Below are 22,275 nucleotides of genomic sequence, written 5' to 3' on the forward strand. Positions count from 1 at the left end.
ATATTTTCCCTTTCAGTTTTTGGTGGTGATTGTTGCTTGTGCATTTACCCTTCTTCCTTTGTGTGTATGCTCAATAACTTCTCTCCTTAATGTCTTTCTCCTTTGTGTCAAATGAATGAGTGCAGTAAAGAGGGGTGGCCACTACTTCAGTGCTTATTCTACAGCAAAATCCCCAGGTGAGCCATTATTATTATGGCTTTATCTCACCATTGTGCCTCTTACCTTTCCATTTACCCTTCTCTCCATATCCATGAATGTATTACAGTTTGCCACGCACATTTTATGCTCTGGAAAACAAAAGCATGTTGGATCTATCCTACTTGTTACTGTAGGACTTTGAGTGGGCGAGAGAGCGAGAATGTGAGTGATGTTTGTAACTGCCAGACATCTGCAGACAGTGCAGTAAAATTAGATTTATTAAGGTATAATTTGACTACATATAGAGAAGCAGCTTTATAAGCTATGAATGTATATAGGCATTCTAGAGAGTGTGATAATGAGAAATTTTAACCAACACCACCAGAGAAGATTAGCTGGAGCTGAGTCACTGAGAATTACTGAAAATGTAGCTAAATTCAGAATAATGTGGGACTGATTTGCTTCTAACTTACACCAGAACAAGTCAGGCCCTATATGTTTTCCAACTTTTTGTGAAGCAAATGAAATAAATATAATTTTTTCTTGGATTTTGCTATTTAAGGCTAAGTCCTATATCTACAATCTGGCAATGTATTTATGTGGAAAAATGGTCAGCCATGTCCTTAAAAAAACAAACAAAAAAAACAACCCAAAAAACCCAACCACCTCCTATTCCCACGTAAATATCTGTATTCTTAATTGGCAAGTGGCTTACAATATTGGACCACACTGAAAATACAAATTTTAAAAATCTTTTAGTGTTGTTTAACAACCTCGTATGCTAATGAATTGTGGCATTGTATATTCCATTTAAGGAACAGGGGAAAAGGAAATGTATTTATTTGTATTATTACTCATACTCAAAATGTGCTTGCTGCTGCCCCATGTATATAGAAAGACACAAACCATTCTCCTAAAGTGCCTACAATTGGAGAACTGATTTAGAAAGGAGAAGCTTTGTGTATAAGTGCAACAATCAGCAGCAACAAACAAGTTAGAAATACATCAAAGTATGACTGAGTCTTTTTATTGAGAATGTCAAAGGAAGGTATTGCAGTTTCAACTAGCAGCTGCTTTCCTCCTTTTCCTTAAAGTCTGTCTGTGTGAGATCTCTACTTCTTGGGAGCTGAGGGGGCTCAGCCCTCCCAGGATTGGGTCCTACGGGTCTGTCCTCACTACATTTACAACTATGTTCTAGCACTCATCCAGAGTAGTTGCAGAAAACATGGTTGAGATCTATCCACAGATCCGTCTCTCCTTGTGTTGTCTCCAGTACAATACCATGTAGCTACTAAACATGTCTGGGCAGCTGTCCTATTATTCCTCTGCAAGGGATTAGAGTTGGGGGAGAGCAGCATGCAAAGCAACACCAGCAGCCCAGGGAGCAATGTACTCTGGGATGTCTGTCTTCACAGATTGCTGGGAGGAAGGAAAACCAGTTGGCCAAACCATTGCACAGACCTGGTTAGGGGTCCTTTCCACACCTGAGTTTTATGAACAAGTTAGAGGGAGACAACCATGTCCAGGCCTAGGCCTCTGACAATGGCAAAATATGGCCAGCTGTCACAGTGACTAACAGTGTTTACCATGTTGTGCATGTAGTGGTTTAGAGAGAAATATGGTACTAACTGGTTACAAACCTACTTAAAAGTTATCACATAGGCAGAGCCTACCCAAACATACCATGGCAGGCACAAGATAGTGAGCTTCTGATGAACTAAGTAAAATGAGTTTATGAATAAAAGTGACAATTTCTGCTCCTATAGCACTACTTAGCTGATTTCAGGCAGAATTCTCTAGAAAACCTTCTTTTATGTTCTCAAGCTGTTTTTTTGTTTTTTGTTTTATCAATAGAATTTTAAAATTGAAGTTCTTGTATGGCTTTCCAGGAAGTGCAATATGAAATAATAACTAACACTTAAGCCTTTTCATATAATTTACTAAGTTAAGGAAGCATTATTCTCTCCATTTTACAGAAGGAGTGTCTGAGACACACAGAGAGAGGAGATCTTCCAAAGAGCCTAAGGGACATTCAGTGGGACTTGTGCTCCATTTAGATGCTTTTGAAAATCTTCTTCAGAGTGACTTGTCCTGGGTCATAAGGTGTCAGTCCTGCTCTCATTAAAGCCAATTGTAAAACTTTCATTGATGTTAGCAGTGCAGGATCAACCCCTTAGTGAATCAGTAGCAGAGCCAGGAATAGAACTGGGATGGTCATCAGATTCCAAGAAGACCGATTCCCTAGATAAATGGTGCTTCATTTTTAACCTAGCATCATGCACATTCAGGAGAATATTTTGTTAAGGCTGTGGAGCTGCTGTGCAATCACAGTAATCACTGAGATCACAACTATTCAAGCATTACAAAATACAACAGAGCCTGTGTAGGAAGACTCCTCAGTTCCCAGAGAAGTTTAGTATTGTCTGTTGGCTGGCATTTGCACAGCAAAAAACAATGGTGGTGCTTAAAAGAGTAGCCCATTAGAGAGATTGTTCACACATCTGAAAAAGTGTAGGTGGTTACTTGTGTTTCCATGGAAACAAAATGTCTTGTTGGCAGGTTTTTGTTTTTCTTAAAGGAGAAACTTCCTCCCACTGTGAAGCTTTCTTTTTTTCTCTCTCTTTAGTTTTTTGATCAGTTTTTCCTCTCCTCAGGCAAACAAGGATTGGATGCAGAAGCAATACATTGCATCATTTAGTAGAGACTCCCTTGGTCAATCTTATGAATGACACAGATTTAGCCCTTTTTTGGAAGAATGTAGGATCTGATCTAACTGCCCCTCAAGTCAATAGGAGTACTGTGGAGGTTTTATTAGGCCCTGAATAATTAGAGGGGTTAAAATGGGTAGATTCTTGACATCAGGGGTTGGGGGAGGGAGAATTTTTCTGTCCTCTGAGAATTTTCTTGATACTTATAGTAACTCCTTGAAAGTTCTAAAATGAAATGTTAGCTTTTTTGAAAATGTTTTTCTGACACACAATACTCTATTATTAAGGGTTTAATTGAGAACCTGTAGTCTAGTACTGTTTGGTCCCCAAAATGCACACACTTTAATTTAAATGAAAACACAGATCACTTATAAAGTATTAAGTTGACTTTGCAAATGGGAAAGAGGGAAAGGGAGGTCAAATTTTGGCAACCTGAATTATGTATCACTAATTTATGCAATTTAAAGACCCAATCCTGCAATCTGTGTGTACCCAAACCTCCCACTGGCAACAGGCAGACTGGCTCTCATGAAACTGGAACAGAAATGTAGTGTTTTGTATGTGCAAAGGATGCAGCGAATTTCTAGCCAATGGGAGTTTGAGTGAGCAAAGGATACAGTATTGGACCTTATGATTCTTTGAGATTCTGGTGTTGGGCCTGTTTGGTCTTTATGTGAGTAAACTTGGATAATACCTCAGAGAGGCACATTATATTGCAACAGGCATTTGTGGTTTTATCTTTTAATAATCTTTTCTTCCTCTTGGTTGCCTTTGTTGCTCTGGACAGTCAATGGAACACCCAGCAGCCAGATATCCACTCCAAAATCTACCAAGTCCTCCAGCTCTTCACCAACCAGTCCAGGGAGCTTTCGTGGACTCAAGGTAGGTATTGCACACCTGGATCTTTTGCAGCAGAAACTGAAACTTTCATGCGTATAACCAACCCCTTACTAATTGGACAAAGTTCTAGGTGGTGCTCAAGAAGAATAAAAATCAAAAGTATGTACATACCCACAAGAAATCAAAAACCATTTCTAGTCCATAAGCCATTCTTGCTGGTTTAATTATTGAATTAAGTTAGGTGGGAGATTTGGGGTGAGATTCTGTGATGTCTGTTTCAGAGGTGCTGCACAGAACTCTGAGTCTATGGGAAGGGGGGCACTGGTGGCTTTGAGCCATCTTTGTGCCTACTTGATCCCTCCCTTCCCATGCAACTTAGAAAGCCTAAAGCTACAGTAACCTCCCAGGGCTGCTCTATGGGCTGCAAGACTGCATGCTGCTGCCCCACCCCTGACATGCCCCTCTTGCCCCCGGCATACTCTTACTGCACCTTATATTAGGGCTTTCTCTGAGGGCAGCTGGTGGGCTTCTGCAGTGCCTGCACCAAGAGAATCCTCCCCCAGTGAAACCATGGCTTTCCCTTTACCGGGCTCTGGCCCTGTTATCTTATGTGTGGGGCTAGAATGGTGATGAGACTTTTGCTGCTGTCTTTTGTAGGAGAATTTTCTAGTGAATACATAAATTACAGCATTTCTCCAAGTTCACTAGAGGATTCACTCCCTGATCATTCTAAGTTGCAGCTCCCATTGTTGAAAATAATGGTTGTAAACAGGATGCATAATTTCATCAAAAATTGTCTCAATTTATAGAGCATAAAAAGGACAGACCACAATTAGAGTGGTACTCAGGTTTGGGTTTTTTGACATACTAATTATTATTGAATCTTTGTATATTTCAATTGCATATTGCACTGATTTCTGGCAGGCTTCCCCGGTGAGCCTGCTAGAAAGGAATTTTGATTGACATGATAAGTTCCAGTATATTCTTAAACTGGGTGGATTTGATTTGATTTAAATCATGATTTAAATCACTAAATCGAGTCTTCTGACTAATCATGGTTTTCTACATAAAAGTACATTCTTGTTGGTTGTTGTAACCTTAATACATATTCTTCACAACTCAGAGATGTAGGTTTCATTTTTAGAAGGTACACACTATACATTTTTAAACAGTGATTTATTTTGAAAACTTTTCAGATGAGTTTTACAGCTATATCTGAAAATGAATGATTGTTTGGTTATTTCGTTTACCAAAGGTAATTGAAGCAGATATTTATGAAGTCACTGGGAGGTGAACTATCTTCAATTCAACAGCTTAAATCATTTATTCTTTTTTCAAGGATTTTTTTGCCATGTGAATATCACCAGACAGACGTTTAAATTGTTTTATTTAACTAAAACAACAACCTTAAGTGTTCTGGATTTTTTTTCTTCAACAGCAAGCATATAATATTTTAAAAAAACAAGCATATGTCCCTCGCTTCTTACATTTATCTTCAGACTTCTTCTCCTTGTCCAGATCTATTCCACCCCAACAATCTTCTATTCATTGAACTTCTTGAAACTTTGAACTTTAGAGAGAGGTAAGGGATTGACTCTGTGTACACAAATTTGCAGAGGGACAATAGAGTTGAGGTCCATTATTTCTCACCTCTATGTATTATTATTTAAAAACATTTTTGCTGTTAACAAGCATGTTACCTCTGAAGACAAAAATCCACAGTTTGAGAACTGCAAAACTAAGCATCTCTGATGGTATCTTCTAGACTGAGCACTGAGTCCTATTGGGTAGATAGAAAGATTAATCTATACAGAAGCCTGTGGAACCCCATAAAATTGGGTCCCTAATCCATGAACTATTGGAACTCATTTACAAAACTTTTCTTAAACATTACATGAATATATTATCTCATACTATAGAATTAGAATTTATAATCCCTATTCCATGATGAGATATCTTTGAGCTATAACGTATTTTAATTAAAACGATCTTTAGATAGGTTGTTTTTTTCCCCCAAAAAAGCTTTTTATCCACCCTGGTCTTAAATTACTTGGTTCTTGGTTATAATTTTGATGTGCTTCTCTTGCACTGAGGCCACAATGCTGAGCTATACTAGTTCCTCTTCACACACGGGCTTAGATTGATCTCTTGCTATGCACTGTCTTGAAAAAATGGGTGTGTGTGTGTGTGTGTGTGTGTGTGTGTATAGGAGCAATAGCAGTTTTTACTTGTGAAAATGTGAACTGTGTATCTTAAATCAGAATTTGGCTCAAAAAATCTCCAGTATTGTATGCTGAAGTTGCTTATGGTATAAAACACCAATATTGGTGGAATTGAGGGTATCTTATTTATAAGATTTTTTGGCTCCTACAGTTTAACAATTTCTTCTGCTTTATCTCATTTACCTCAACAAAATTACTAATGTGGAATTATAAATAATGACTATCCTGACTGTTTTAATAGAGATAATTTCTGATAGTAGCAAGCTATTTTTAATCAAGTGGAAAGTCCTTTCTTCCTTTCACTGTCAGTTTCACTCAAGTAGCTTCTGCAGTAATTTTCCATTTTTGACTTCAATTGATACTTAGTACTAATGGATTTTTCATGTCAAATAAGCCATGCATGCTCCATCAAAGAGTTGGAAAATGGCAAAAACAAACTAATAATCCAAGAAAGCATAAAGTACCTACCAAAGTAGTAGCTACCTCTCATTTTTCCCATTGGTATGCAGCTATTCAGAAGTAGACTTCCAGCTGTGTTTTGGTCACTAGAGAGATGGGTATGGTTAGCTGGTTCATCTTGAGGTCAATGCCAAAAGGAGTTAATGCATTCTGTCACAACACTTGTTTCTGTTTCTGGGATACATTCCCAACACTCATCTGTTTCTGGGAAGTACTCCAGCAAGCATGCATGAGGGTCAAAGAATTGACATAAAAATAGTAAGAAGAATATTTGCAAAAAGAAAAGGAGTACTTCTGGCACCTTGGAGACTAACAAATTTATTTGAGCATAAGCCTTCATGAGCTACAGCTCACTTCATCGGATTCAGTTATACCTGTGCTTTTTAGGAAGCCATTACATTTGTGGTTTTTGGTTTGACCTGTCCATCTATGAAAAAGAAAAATTCAGTTTTATTATTTTGTAGGGCCTTTGTAGTCCTTACCTTATCCCACTGGTGATGTCCCCTTTTGCACACTGTTCTCTTACATGCACAGGCTGGCTTCCTGCACTTGTATAAAGCTGCAAGAAATTGCTGTCCAGGAAGTGACAGTAATTGCAGCTGAGAGAAAATGCAAATGTTGAAACAATGGAAGAACACTTATCATACTGAAGGCACAAAACGATATGCTGAGGGTTGGTTTGTTTGAAAAGTTAATGTTTTGGCTGCAGATTTAATTGTAGGCATGTGTATGATTATGTAGAATATTAACTGACAGAACTAGAAGGTATTAAAAAAAATTGCTGGTGGTTTTGTGTGTGTGCACGTGCAACCATTCATGCAATAGCTCTCATGAAATTCAAAGGGCAGTGTTCTCCTATTTCACTTTCCTTTTTGTTTGTTTTTTTTAAGGTTTTTAAAAACCAGATGCAAATACTCATTCTAATCCATAGTTTTTAAAAAAAGAGAAGTTACGATTACATATGAATGCTGTACTGCTGATTGAGCTCCCCTTTTCAATGGCAATTGATATTCTGTATAGAAAATAAACTGTCATTTCTTTGATTAAAGTGGATAACAATTCTGGTAACCGTGTCTAGTGTTGCATAATCATTGGAGACAATTATGATGAGGTCTTTTTGTGTGGAAGAAGAGAACAAATCAGGGTTGATTTTCAACTTATTGAAATGATCATGTAGGAACAGCAGCTGCAAACACATTACCCTTGCAACACCAATATCTTCTCGACCTCCAGAGCAAAGTATATGGCAAATTAAGTACATGGCATATTTCAGCACAGGATTGAAGCTGGATAATAAATGCTAAAGACCAGGGCAGCGCTTGAGTGATAATTTCAGACATCAGGGCAGAAAAATAGGAAATCATAGTGACTTTAGTGGCAATTTTTCTTTCTTGATCACAGACCTTGACCCTTACATCATATTCTTTTCATGCCACTTTTCCTTCAAAGGAAAATGAAGAGTTGTTTCACTCCCCAAGGATTTCCCTCTCCTTTTTAGTGTACTGGATCCATGGAAATGGTACTCTCAGGGACAGAAAACCAATCACAGGAAACAAACTCTTGAAGGAAGAACAGCTTATCTTTTATAGAGGGGCTTTTTTCTGCCCTGATAAACTTTCATCCAGAATGTCATTGTGCTACTAATTCAATGAGCTAACCGACCAGATCATGATGCTGTTGTAAGTCCCCATCCTGCAGTGTTTGTTCAGGCAAAACTTGCACTGGAATCTGTGGGATGATATTGAAGTCAATAGGAATTGAACCTAATAAAGATTGCAGGATTGGGCCCTCTCATAAATAGGTGAATTTGTTCCTTGATGGAAGGAAGGTTACTGTGACGCAGTGGTTTTGTGAGGATGGGTTAGTGAATGACTGGGATACCCATGGAAACAACGCATGCTATCACACACTACTGGGTATTAATATGAGTTTTAACTAGGGCTGACAGGCGATTAAAGAAAGTAATCACACGATTAAAGAATAAAAGAATACCATTTATTTAAATATTTTTGGACGTTATTTTCAAGTATATTCAATTACAACAGAGTGCTCACTTTATATTTATTTTTTATTACAAATATTTGCTGTAAAAACAAAAGAAATAGTATTTTTCAATTCACCTCATAGAAGTACTGTAATACAGTCTGTTTATCATGAAAGTTGAACTTACAAATGTAGAATTCTGTACAAAAAAACCCCAGCATTCAAAAATAAAACAATGTAAAACTTTAGAGCCTACATGTCCATTCAGTCCTACTTCTTGTTCAGCCAGTCACTCGGACAAACAAGTTTGTTTACAAGTTTGTTTACATTTTCAGGAGATAATGCTGGCAGCTTATTGTTTACAATATCACCTGAAAGTGAGAACAGGCGTTCGTGTGGCACTGTTGTAGCCAGTGTTGCAAGATATTTACGTTCCAGATGCGCTAAAGATTCATATGTCCCTACATGCTTCAACCACTGTACCAGGGGAAACGAGTCCATGCTGATGACAGGGTCTGTTCGATAACTATCCAAGCTGAGCAGACAGATGCATGTTCACTTTCATCATCTGAGTTGGATGCCACCAGCAGAAGGTTGATTTTCTTTTTTGGTGGTTTGGGTTCTGTAGTTTTCACACTGGAGTGTTGCTCTTCTAAGACTTCTGAAAGCATGCTCCACACCTCATCCCTCTCAGATTTTGGAATGCACTTCAGATTCTTAAATCTTGGTTCGAGTGCTGTACCTATCTTTAGAAATCTCACATTGGTACCTTCTTTGCGTTTTGTCAATTAAAGTGTTCTTAAAACTAACAAACATGTGCTGGGCATTATCTGAGACTGCTATAATTTAAATATATGGCAGAATGCGGGTAAAACAGAGCAGGAGACCTACTATTCTCCCCTAAGGAGCTCAGTCAAAATTTATTTAACACATATTTGTAACGAGCGTCATCAGCATGGAAGCATGTCCTCTCAAATGGTGGCCGAAGCATGAAGGGGCATATGAATGTTTAGCATATCTGGCACATAAATTCTGGCTACAAAAGTGCCATGTGAACGCCTCTTTTCTTATTTACAATGTCATTTGAAAGAGAGGAGGGCAACATTATCTCCCGTAAACGTAAACAAACTTGTTTGTCTTAGTGATTGGCTGAATAAGAAGTAGGACTGAGTGGACTTAGAGGCTCTAAAGTTTTATATTGTTTTGGTTTTGAGTGTATTATGTAACGATCTACATTTGTAAGTTGCATTTTCACGATAGAGATTGCACTACAGTATTTGTATGATGTAAATTGAAAAATATTTATTATTTTTACAATGCAAATATTTGTAATAAAAATAATATAAAGTGAGCATTGTACACTTTGTATTCCAAGTTGTAATTTAAATCAATATATTTGAAAATGTAGAAAAACATCCAAAAATATTTAATAAATTTCAATTGGTATTCTATTTATCAATGTGATTAAAACAGCAATTAATAGTGATTAATTTTTAAAATCATGATTACTTTTTTGAGTTAATCGTATGAGTTAACTGTGATTAATTGACCGCCCTAGTTTTAATCAAACCTCTGAACTTTTTGCACATCACTAGAAGTTCATTTTACCAGGGATGGGAAGAGTGGTGTTGCAGGCCCTGCATTTTGAAATGAAATGTAGTAATTGTGGGCACCAAATGGAAGATCATTGCACATAATGTGAGAGTTGGGGAGAGGCTTACTTTCACTTTTCAGCATAGATGCTGATTTGCTGAGTCATTCAGAAATTTGACAGTCAAACAAACCATGATAGTGTCTTGGATAATGCAGGATGACTTAACAAGGAGAACAGTGTTCTTTTTTAGTCTTCTATAAGTTGATGACTGACAGTTGAAAAGTGCAACCCTTCTGGTTGGCATCTCCAGTGACTCAGATCTATAATGCTCTTAAAATACATGTTTTCTCCTTGGCTGCAGCAGATCCACTACATCTGCTGCTACTAGAGAGCACTGCACCATTTAAAAAAAAAAAAAAAAAAAAGCAAACTCCCAATTTGAAAGGGTTAATCAAATCTGTCAGAAACATTCATTTAGGGAAAAAGAGGAATAAAGTACTTAACATTATGAGATTTTTAAGCATGGTCTCAGACTTCCCAATCTCCCTTGTGTGTGTTTGGTTATTAATAGACATCAGGATTTGTGAAGTGTTTTTGAAACTCATCTCAGACTGGATAATTCAGCTAAAATGTTTCATTTTCTGTCTGACATTTCAAACTGTTTTTACAATCCATGTGGTGAAAACCATGGTAGCAAACTGGTTTAGGTGATTGGTGTGTCCAGCAGACATTTTGTGTGTCTCTTCTGAAATTAAGTTCCATAAAACCCAGCCTTGCTTTGTAAATTTCTGTAAATAAATGGGCTTTAACTTTGAGGCATAGTTTTGGAAACCTGATTAAGCAACTAAATAGCACTGTGCTCTAGAGTGAGTGAGTGTGAGTGTGTGTTTTCAATGTGTTGAGACCAAATGACTACGGTCAAAGGGCATTACGGCCCACATTCAGCAAATCACTTATGTGCATGTTTAACTCATTGACACCAGTGGGACTAGTCTCATGCTTAAAGTTAAGAATGCACTTACATGATTTGCTGGATCAGAGCCTATATTCTTGTGGGGTTAATTTTTTTTTAAAATTTCCCTTTAAAAATGTTCAATTTTAAAAATGTATACTTCCACAAAGTTGATCATTTTATCCTAGTGAAATAAAAGTAATAGAGCTTGTAAGAGGAATCCTTTAGACACTGCCTTCAGATATTTACATTTAGATAGGCTAAATCTTTCTATCTGTGCTAAAAAGGGAAACATGAGCTTGATACTTAGTGTAAAGCCCATTTACAGCTATCATAGACGGGATCAGAATGCTGAACACTCTTGCTGAAGAGTTTTTTGAGCTGCATGACAGTAATGTCAGTAAAAAGAAAAGGAGTACTTGTGGCACCTTAAAGACTAACAAATTTATTTGAGCATAAGCTTTCGTGAGCTACGGCTCACTTCATTGGGTGCATTCAGTGGAAAATACAGTGGGGAGATTTATATACACAGAGAACATGAAACAATGGGTGTTACCAATGCTGGAAATGACCCACCTTGATTATCACTACAAAAGGTTCCCCTCCCGTCCCCCGCTCTCCTGCTGGTAATAGCTCACCTTACCTGATCACTCTCATTACACTGTGTATGGTAACACCCATTGTTTCGTATTCTCTGTGTATATAAATCTCCCCACTGTATTTTCCACTGCATGCATCCGATGAAGTGAGCTGTAGCTCATGAAAGCTTATGCTCAAATAAATTTGTTAGTCTCTAAGGTGCCACAAGTACTCCTTTTCTTTTTGCGGATACAGACTAACACGGCTGCTACTCTGAAACCTGAGTAATGTCAGTGTAGTTCTTCAAGATTTCTAATGCAGCCCAGCCAAGTACTTCACATTACAGTAGAAAGTGAAGAACTTAATATTTAGTGCACCAGCCAAATGTGGGACTGCTGGGTCCCATTTATATCAGGCTTTCTCCCATTGAGTTAATGATGAGAACCTGAAATCAAGCAGAAGACGAAACAAAAATAATGGAGTCTTTCACTGTAGCATGGGTTTCTGGGACAATAACTGTAATGAGGGAGCAAATATAAAGCAATATGTCAGTGACAGTGAGGATTTTGTCCTGGGACTGTCCTGGCTCAGAGCCTCAGTTTTTTTTCAGGTTTCAGAGTAGCAGCCTTGTTAGTCTGTATTCGCAAAAAGAAAAGGAGTACTTGTGGCACCTTAGAGATTAACCAATTTATTTGAGCATAAGCTTTCGTGAGCTACAGCTCACTTTTTTTTTGTCAGTTTTGTCCCATGAATCAAAATGGATTAGAGCTTAAATATGCAATAGGCTTTATTATTATTTTTTTTTTAAAGTGGGAAAACCTAAAATTACACTATGGTGGCTATTTCACTGCCCCTTTTTAGCACCACGCTTCCATATGCATATGTTTACTCATGGTGGTTATCTTGTCACCTTCTGTCGTGATGAAGACATTCTTGTAATCCTCAGACACTCCCTCATAGCCTTTAACAAATGAGCCTCCTAAAGTGCCATACTACATATTATCTATTTCAATATTCTCTTTCATACCTATCGCACTATATATTCCAAAAGTTAAAATAGTCAAATTCAAATAGTTGGCCACCAACTAGACCACGCTTTCTGCTGACTGTTAGGTGGGTAACCCTCACAGACATTAAAAATCTAGTTGGAACAGATACATCTTCGCCTGAAAGCTGCTGAATTAAGGCTGACTCATCCCTGGAGGGAACAAATTCTAGAGATGAGGACTCTTCATAGAGAATGCTTTGTTGCCCAACCTGTAGGTGCATTCCAGCCGTTTTCTAGTTACTTCATGTAGCCATGTAGGGGAATTAAATATATGAATAATATTCCAGATCCTCAGATGCATAGTTAAGACCTTATCACTCATTTCTATTCAAGACAGCATCCAATTTACATGTCATGTTCAAGTTTAAGTAAACACCTTCGTTTCTAACACCTTAAAGAAAAGTTCTTGCATCAGTGAGACGTATATAAAATTGCAGTACTTTTCTCATAGCCTCTTTCAAGAAAATCTAAACTTGGTTTTATGTTTTTTGGGAGAAGGCTGGGGGAGAGAAAAGGGTTTGTTTTTTTTTTTTTTTTTAGTCTCATCAGCAGGTATCTGCTCATCTTATCCCACATATTCTCTTGTTGGAGTGACTGACTGCATAAGAGAACTATATCCAGAATTAGATATTTACCCATAACTGGGTATGGAAAAAGTTGTGGGGGAGGGGCTATGGGAGTAGTGATAGATAATTTCATTGCTGCTCTCTGGCCTTCTTGTAATTCTGTAAGTCTTATTTTGGGTTATCTCAATGGTACCTGGCCAGATTTAAAACGGCTTTATGAAGTACCACTGACTTTTTCATCACTCCCATCGTGTTCTGTCCTTGTATTGCTGTGGTAGTCATGCAGTTGACTGTTTGAAAGAGTGTGGGGAACACTTATGTCTTTGGAAAAGCCCAGCGCTTGTCTTCACAAAGATGCTTCATTTCCTTTATAGAAATAATATATTTAAACTCATTAAAAAGCAGATTGGAGAATATCAAGAACTGTGTAGTCTTACAGACAACCTCAAAACAATATCAGCTTGTGGGAATCGGAGGGTTCCTCTTAGGTCTTTTGGAAACATTCACCATTTCACCATAATAATTTTTATGGCATGGCTGCTGCCGGGGAAGGGAAAAGGATTTCTTACAACGTAAATTAAATGTTCTTCTTTGTACAGTATTTCTAATTAAATACTGTTAGCAGATTTATGACGACATTGTAATGCAAATTATAAACTATAAAGATGCAAACCACATCCCATTCCACGTGACTCACTCGTCTCCTGAATACTGCAAATGATTATTTTAAATTCCTAGAGCCACTTCTTATGGACTTGCACAGTGGAACTATTCACTGTAATATAATACGTAGAATGTAATCAAATGATTTCACTAGCATTAATTTGCCACAGACTATAACTGTCAGTATTATTAACTCAACTGCAAATGTAGTCATAATGCAATTGTATAGTGTAGTGGCTTACTAAACACTTTCTGTACAAGATGATTTCCTTAGGGATGAACTTAAAGAAACCTTAGTGGTGCAGAAATAGTACTGTATGCTGTGGTTCCTATGTCTCTCTAATAAATAATATTTTACTGTTATAAGCTTAATTTTTCTGAGTCTTCAGTTAATTTAAAATTTCAGATGATAAGCTACAAGATGTGACCAAAAGTGACAGGTTTTTGGGAAGCTGCTGTATTAGAAAAGAAATTGGTTCTTTAAGTTAGTTTTAATATGAGGTTTCCCATGCTTTGTACACAGTACTGGTTTCTATAGGATGGTGGTCTCTCTCTTGATATTAATGAATGACTGAGAATTTGATTGATGGCGAGAATGGTTAGTCATGCCATACCCTTTAGGCTAAAATAATGTGTTCATTGCATCTTGTCACACTGAGCACCAAAATACATGCTTTAAATTCACAGTCAGATCTACAGTGAGTGTCCTTGTTGCAAAGCCATATAGCAGAATATCACCCTACTTCTCCAGCTTTGTCAAACAGCCACTATAAAATAATTCCATATACAGAACAGCATGTTGGATGTTTGTGAAGCTGTGGAAAATTAATACTCTTCCACAGAGATTTTGGTTTTGCACATTTCTTCCTGAGGAACCTAAAATGTTGTTTGGACAGGTTTATGATTTTTAGAACAGATTTTGTGGTGTGGTTTGTTTTTTGGCAGTATAAGTAACACTATATTTGGCTAGTTTTGTAAATCGTGTATTTGTTGTAAAGTGTCTTCTGTGTGTCACTGAATGCTGTGTTGCTTTGGTTTAGTGTTGATTTTGCTCTGGATGTTATGTAAAAACATGAATTGAGGATGCGACTTAAGGAAGGCAGAGGTGAAGATTGCTAAACTGCGCCAAAAAAAAAGTGCTAACTGTCACTGTGCCTCAGTGGGTCACAACTGAGAATACCAGACTCAGGACAAACTGCTGAGAAATAGGGCAGACTCGCCCCTCATCTGGTGGTTATTCTAAACTTCTGTCTTACTACACTGGTTAACAGCAAGTCATAAATGCAGTCTCCTTAGGCATTCCAGCCCTTGCTTCACCACCCAGCCACTGAACTTGATGATGAGTAGTTATTGAAAACTAATTTCATCAAACAAAGGGTTCTTCTGATCTCAAAAGATCAGCTACATACCCAGGTCAATATATAACTCGAAACTTACTCAATCGCTGTTGCCAGTCCTTTAGCATCAAATATCTAAAAGTTTATTTATAAGAGAAAAGAAAGAGGACAGAGTTAAAATGGTCAAATTCTTATACATACAATCATTACAGCGTTCTTGTATCAGGTTTATAGCAGTGATGTTACAGAGTGCTGACTTGTAAAGTCTCTGGTATCTTCCAAAAAATTGGAAGGTCCTCAGTCCATAGTCGATATGCTCCTTTGGTGTAAACCCATAGTCCAGAGATTAGAGCATGAAAGAGGCAAACTGGAGATGTTGGCTCTTTTATACCTTCTCCCATTTGGATGGAATTTTGTCTCAAACAAAGGCCCCAGCTCAGTGTGTGGAAAAGTACAGGCACAAGATGGAGTGCAGGATCACATGAGCAAATCACATGCCATTACCCATATTCTGGCCAAAGCATTCACAGGAAGGCTCACTAGGCAGGGACGAGCTTCTTCTATGGCCTATTGTGAGAGTTAAGTGGGGTTTAATGGGCCATCAATTGAATAGTCTGTTCACAATGTGCAGTCTGGCTCCAATGTGCATTTTACGTGGTGGGTGTTACTCAGGAATATAGCACATATGTAGGATGCCAGCACTAGGGTGTCCATGTGTCTGGTTTTTGACTACAGCACCCGGTCGGAAAGGGACCCTGGCAGCTCTGGTCAGCACCGCTGGCTGGGCTGTTGACTGTCCTGTTGGTGGCACCGCGCAGCAGGGCAGGCAGGCTCCTGGGAAGCAGCTAGCATGTTCCCCTTCCGGCTCTTATGTGTAGGGGCAGCAAGAGGGCTCCACATGCTGCTCCCACCTCAAGCACCATCCCTGCAGCTCCCATTGGCCAGGAGCTGCAGAGGTGGCACCTGCTGACAGGGCAGCGCACACAGCCACCTGGCCATGCCTCTGCATAGGAGCTGGAGGGGGATATGCTGCTGCTTACGAGAGCTGCTTGAGCTAAGCGCCACCTTGCACTCCTGATCCCCTCCTGGGCCTCAACCCCCTGCCCCAGCCCTGAACCCCTCCTACCCTCCAAACCCCTCAGTCCCAATCTAGAGCACCCTCCTGCACCTCAAACCCCTCATCTCCAGGCCTACCCCAGAACCTGAACCCCCAGCCAGAGCCCTCACAAACCCCTAGCATGGAGCCCCCTCCTGCACTCTGAACTCCTCAGCCCCAGCCCAGAGCCCCCTTCTACATTCCAAATCCCTCATCCCCACCCCCACATCAGAGCCTGCAACCCCATCAGCAGCCCTCACCTCCCCACACAACTCCTTGACCCAGCTTGGAGTCCCCTCCTCACCCTCAACCCGTTATTTCTGGCCCCACACCAAAACCCACACACCCAGTCCAGAGCCCCCTTCCATAGTCCTAACCCTCAGCTCCCCCCCCAACCTGGAGCCCCTCTTGCACCCCAACCCCTTCATCCCTGGCCCCACCCCAGAGCCCTCACCCCCTCTCGCATCCCAACCCACTGCCTCAGCCTGGAGCCCCCTTCCGCACTCTGAACTCCTCGTTTCTGGCCCCACCCTGGAGCCCGCATCCCTAACCAGAGCCCTCACCCCCTCCCACACCTCAGTCCCCTGAGCCAGCCTGCTGAAAATGAGTGAATTGAGTGAAGGAGGGGAGAGCAAGCAATAGAGACAGGGAATGGAGTGAGCAGGGGCAGGGTCTTGGTGAAGGGGCAGGACATGGGAGGGGCCTCAGAGGAGAGGCGGGGCAGGGAGTGTAGCAAGGGTGTTCGGTTTTGTGCAAGTAGAAAGTTGACAACCCTAGCCAGTGCATAGCCAATATTTATAACTTCAGATACAAAAATGAGCCATGCATATAAACAGGATAATCATATTTAGTATATCATAACTTTGCCATTGACACCTTACAGGATATACTTTGTACAAGATGTGTTGCAATTGTTTAAATGGCAATATTAATGGCCATATCTCAATCATACAGCATCACACTAACATACGGTACTTTTAACTAATAGCAGAAGTCATCGCAAGATACAGGAATGGAGCCTAGAGTCTAAAGTGTTGGATGTATTCACAATTTTTAAGAGAGCCAAGATATTTCTACTCTTTTAGTTATAAAAGAGATAAGCATAAGATTAAAAAGCATAAGATTAAACTACTGCATGGTCACCCTAGAAACTAGGGCCAAATTCTGCCTTTCAGTATGAATTCTTTGACAGTTGTTGCAGAAATTGGAGATCAGAATAGAGTCCTCTGGGCCAAATCCTTCTCCTCAGAGCATGGTCCATGTGATTGCACTGTGTAAGGGGAACAAGAAGTGGGGAGTTTGTGTGGGCTGGGAGTAGATGAGGATTTCTTCCCATTTCCAGGCTGCAAAACAATAATATATCCACTATATTAACTAAAATAGTCTCAGAGTTACAGGAACCTGCCATAGTTTCTGTGCCTGTTTTTTCCCTTATTACATAGGGAATGGCTGGTAGACTGGTGAGTCTTCTTGTAAATCCCGTGTCCTGGCTCTTCCCCCATTTCATCTCCAAAATCTCCATGTGCATTGTGGTGCAGGGAGTGCTTATGGAGCTGTGCCTGCTAGCTTAATTGGGGTAGCTGGCTGCTGGAATTGTCCCTAAGATCTTCACAGAATAGAAAAATAATTTTCTAATCTGTGACAGTTTTAAAAAATAATCTCTTTAACAAGACTACCCGCAGTATTGCTATTCTATCATTTTGTTGGATAAAAAGAAATTCAAGGGATATTGCAAATGCTGGTCATCCTAAAACATAAATGTAGTTGCTCTGTTTTGTAAGTATATGCATATAGACTATCTGCTTATGTCCCTTCTCTTCCTCATCAATTTAGTGTCTGGGAAGCATTGAGGAATTCTTTCCCTACCTCACTAGAATGCTACAAGGATTATTACCCAATTTTATTGCTGAGGAATTGAGTCACAGAGGATCTGATCCACAGCACATAAACTCCCATTGATTTCAGTGGGTATTGGATTAGGCCTAAAGAAGTTGACTTGCCCAAAGTCATGCAGTAAGTGTGGCAGGGCTGGAGCTAAAACCCTGAGTCCTAGTCTAGTGCCTTAATCACACACACCACCATCCTTCCTCTTACCTTTCCACTATTCTTGCCTGCATCTTTCTAGCCCAGATCACTAGAGAGTAAGATTCTAGTACACTTCTCTAGCCTGCCTCTCACAAGGATGAAGCAGTCTAGAAATGTGGATTGGAGGATGTGCTATCTTCACCTATTATCACTTATTCAATGACATATTTAAATCATAACCAAAAGAGATATTAGATATTTTTGCTGTTGACTCAGACTTTGCAGTTGTACAAAGGTGGGTCAACATTATTATCCACATTTTACTTTTGGAGAAGCTGTGGTTAAGTGACTGACTGAATTACAATCTTCTGTCAATGTCATAAACAGGACACCTGAATTCGGTTCCTAACTCCTTTATAGCAACTACATAATGCTGCTTTCGTTATGAATTAACTTATGCTGTTTAAAAGTTGTTAATAGGAAGTGATAACTATCCAGTTGCTGCTGACACTATCTGACAAGCAGCATTGTTTCTGCAGCTTCATAAAATTAAGTTACACCGTATCTAGTTAGTTTTAGCTGTTTTGGCACTTTAGATGCCACTGGAAACTTGGGCACTCATTAGCATTATGTGAGACTTTAACAAAATCTTTCTGCCAGTTCAGTTACTTCACTGACAGTAGTATTAATGACTTAAAATATTCAGTAATGTAACAAGATAATGTTAGCTGAACTTGAAAATGCTTCACTTGCATTCCCTGGTGTTGTGCAAAGCCTTGTTTCAGCAGATACTGAGCTTCAGGCAGAGAAGTATTTTAATCCTGTGTGGTGAATGGTGGGAACTGTATTAATCCATGAAATAAGCAAGGAAAAGAGCCCCAGAGAACAGGTAGAAGTGTCTTGTAAAGAGGGAAGGAAGGTGTTTTTAAATACCTATTAATTTAATAGAGCACTGTATGTTTTGAACTGAAATGGGAAGAGGTACATAAAACATTTTCACTGTTTGATTGCTTTCAGCTTATTCATTGCACAAGTCCCTGCCCCCTTTTATAATAACACTGTACTGCTTTATATATCACTGTGTGATGTGAGGAAAGAACTTTTCTTAATTAGTTGTGAAGATCCTGTTAACATATAGTACCTGTAAAATGGAGTTACTTTGGGAAATGTCATCTTGTCTGAATTTCTCCTTAAAAATTTGTTTACTCTTTATTTTTATATATAATAGTTATTAAAATCTGCATTGTACAGCTGGGATGTAGAACAGTTATCTGATTTCAGTTTCTCTGAATTCTAAGCATTCACTTCAGTGACAGTATAAAAGAACCACCACTAAATTTAAAGCTAATTTTAGTGTTCGTAGAGGTGCCAGACTGCCAGCCCAGATATCGAAGTTCTCCTTTTAGATATAGAAATTAGTGGTGGCAATGCAAGCCTCCATACACCACTCTTCCAGCATGCCTCAGTGCTAATCTAAAGAGACTATGCATCAGGATGAGAGGAAATTATATTAATGAAACTACAAACAGTACCAGTTGTGGTGATGGATTTTAGGTTATGGCCTGAGACCACCAACTCATTGTGTATTGTCCTCTGAACTATGTGTAGTAATGACTCTTGGCTACTACTGGTTTTGAATCTGGCTTTAGATGTGAAAATTTTTGTAGTCCTTGCTGGTCCCTTGGTTTGCGGGAAGATGGAATTTCCCTACCCACACCGACTCCATAAAGCCGAAGTATCACTTCACAAAAGTAGAGAGTATGTCACTCACAGTGATTAATCCCAGTGAAATCAGTGGTGCGACTCCTCGCATAAATAGGGCCTCAGGACTGGGATCCCAGTTGTTATGGGCAGCCCTAGTGCAAGGTAACAATGTTGAATAAGTATAAAAAATTAATATGTATAAAAATTAAATTGAGGGAAGATAAAATTCGTTTTCTTATTATTCATTTTAGTAACTTTAGTAACTTTGGTAACTCAGAAATAATGGATTTATGCATATTTCCATAGATTCCTCCACACTGTGGCTCTTCTTCCAATGTCAATGGTGTGCCTGAACTATTCCATTGCATAAGTCCTGAAGGTAAGCACTTAAACTGCTGTTTGTTTGCTACTAACCTTCACAAACTTTGTTCACATTTAAGTGACTTTGTTAGCTTAGTGATACTAGACAACTGCTAGCACTCTGTCAGATTTTAATCTTAGATCGGGATGGGTAAACTTTTTGGCCTGAGGGCCACATCGGGGTGCGAAACTGTATGGAGGGCCAGGTAGGGAAGGCTGTGCCTCCCCAAACAGCCTGCCCTCTGCCCCCTTTCCACCCCCTCCTACTCCCCACCCCCTTACCATGCTGCTCAGAGCAGCAGGAGCTCACAGCCCAACTGCCCAGCCAGAGCCAGCCACGCTGCCAGCGGGGCTGTGGAGGAGGGGTGACAGCAGGGGAGGGGCTGGGGGTTAGCCTCCCCATCCAGGAGCTCAAGGGCCGGGCAGGATGGTCCCGCGGGCTGGATGTGGCCCGTGGGACGTAGTTTGCCCACCTCTGTCTTAAATCCTTGACATTCCTTACTTGGTACTGAATGTTCGTTACTGCACTTGCTATATCAAGTCTGTACAGTGAGAGAGATGAATTTGATTTTCAATTTTATTGACCCTTTACCAAACGGTAGCAGATTTTTAGACCTTATAGGTTAGTTTCCCATTGGAAGACAAATCAATGTCAGGCTATTATCACAGTGTTTATTTACAAAATGTACCTACACCCTGTTTCGTTTAACAAAATGTACATAAGCAAATTCCTCTTTCAGAACTGTGAGCTAAAGCACCACTGTCCTCTTACAGAGAGGCAGCTGTCTTGAGCCTCTTTCTCTTCTGAGTTCCCTTGGAATCTAACTGCCCAAAACATTATTGGCTCAGCTCCCTGGAATTTATACCTGGGAAACCCTCTAATACAAAGCTAGGTCACAACCCCAAAGCTAGGTCTTGCAATATGGCCTGGCCATTTATCCTTCTTTTATGCTGTTGTTATGCAACCAAGATGCAGGAATTTCGGAAAAGGTTTCACTGTCCAGAACATGCTTTAATTCACACAGTCCCATTAACGACTGCCTGGATGCAGAGAGAGTTTCATCCTGAGCTTAACCTCAACAACTCATAGCGTGCATGCCATTGCAATATCTTCATTAATACACTCCTCTTATAACTTGATGTAATATGTTACAAGTGGCAGCTCTGGTCTAAAATTTTTCTTTATATATTGACTTCAGGATTGAGGCCCCCTTTAGAAGATGATTTCTTTGTTTCTAAAGATCTGATCTTAGATATTCAGCCTACCAGCATTCGAGGTTTTTCACCCAGTCCATCTTTATAGCATTATGTTAGTCCATATTTATAATCATCTCCTTGCTCCTAAGCAACATTATCCCCAGTGGCAGCTTCACCTGTCATTATGGAGAAAGCTGTAGGATGCAAAACAAATATAAGACCCTGCTCTTCAGTCAAATCCCAGTGGGCACTTTAGAGTGATACAGTCAGCCCATTAATGGAAATTACGAACATTGTGTCTGTGGTAACCCCTCCAAAGTAAGGTGTTTGCAGTTGGACTGGAACTGTAGGCTTCTTCATGATAGCCCATTTTGCTGCAAGTGGGCCCCATCAAACCATCCAGCCCACCTATTCTAAACTTACCTTTTCAGTTCTTTAGAAGATCATCTTATGGATAAATCTCTGTGACCATTGTGGGGACTTTGTTAATCTTTTTGTTTTCCATTACAAAATAAATAATCTATTGAGAATAGGGAGGCTAGTAAAGCATTGATGATCTTGTTCCTACAAAAATACTGGCAAATTGATGTCTCTTTATGTGTGTGAAAGAGTGGCTGTAATCAGGATGGGAGACCAAGGTAAGAAACTTAATAAAGAACAGTGTTTTAAGGCTGTGATCTTGTTTGTTCCTACTTTACTTCACGTCTATTTCCAATGTAGATAGAAGTGTTGGCTCTGATCTAAAATTAGTTCTTGTCTCCCTTAATAAAGTGATTAAGTCTTTAAAATGGGATGACACTATTA

The 22,275-nt window shown here is 39.5% G+C and overlaps 1 protein-coding gene across 4 annotated transcripts in view; it reads left to right on the forward strand.

Annotated features, from left to right (window-relative positions):
• Nucleotides 1–22,275, forward strand: part of DCLK2 (doublecortin like kinase 2) — a 144,388-nt gene that overhangs the window by 66,798 nt on the left and 55,315 nt on the right. For 3 of the 4 annotated variants that reach the window (XR_005292614.2, XM_038399842.2, XM_038399843.2), the window contains exons 5-7: nt 126–176; nt 3,634–3,728; nt 20,221–20,293. Coding sequence is in view for 3 of the 4 variants with exons in the window: in XM_038399842.2 (XP_038255770.1) it covers nt 126–176; nt 3,634–3,728; nt 20,221–20,293 (219 nt within the window). In the remaining variant the exon portion in view is untranslated. The remainder of the gene's footprint in view (nt 1–125; nt 177–3,633; nt 3,729–20,220; nt 20,294–22,275) is intronic. The other variant, XM_038399845.2, reaches the window with a different exon arrangement.

This window comes from Dermochelys coriacea, chromosome 4, assembly GCF_009764565.3.
Source record: "Dermochelys coriacea isolate rDerCor1 chromosome 4, rDerCor1.pri.v4, whole genome shotgun sequence".
In the NCBI taxonomy this organism is placed as follows: domain Eukaryota; kingdom Metazoa; phylum Chordata; order Testudines; family Dermochelyidae; genus Dermochelys; species Dermochelys coriacea.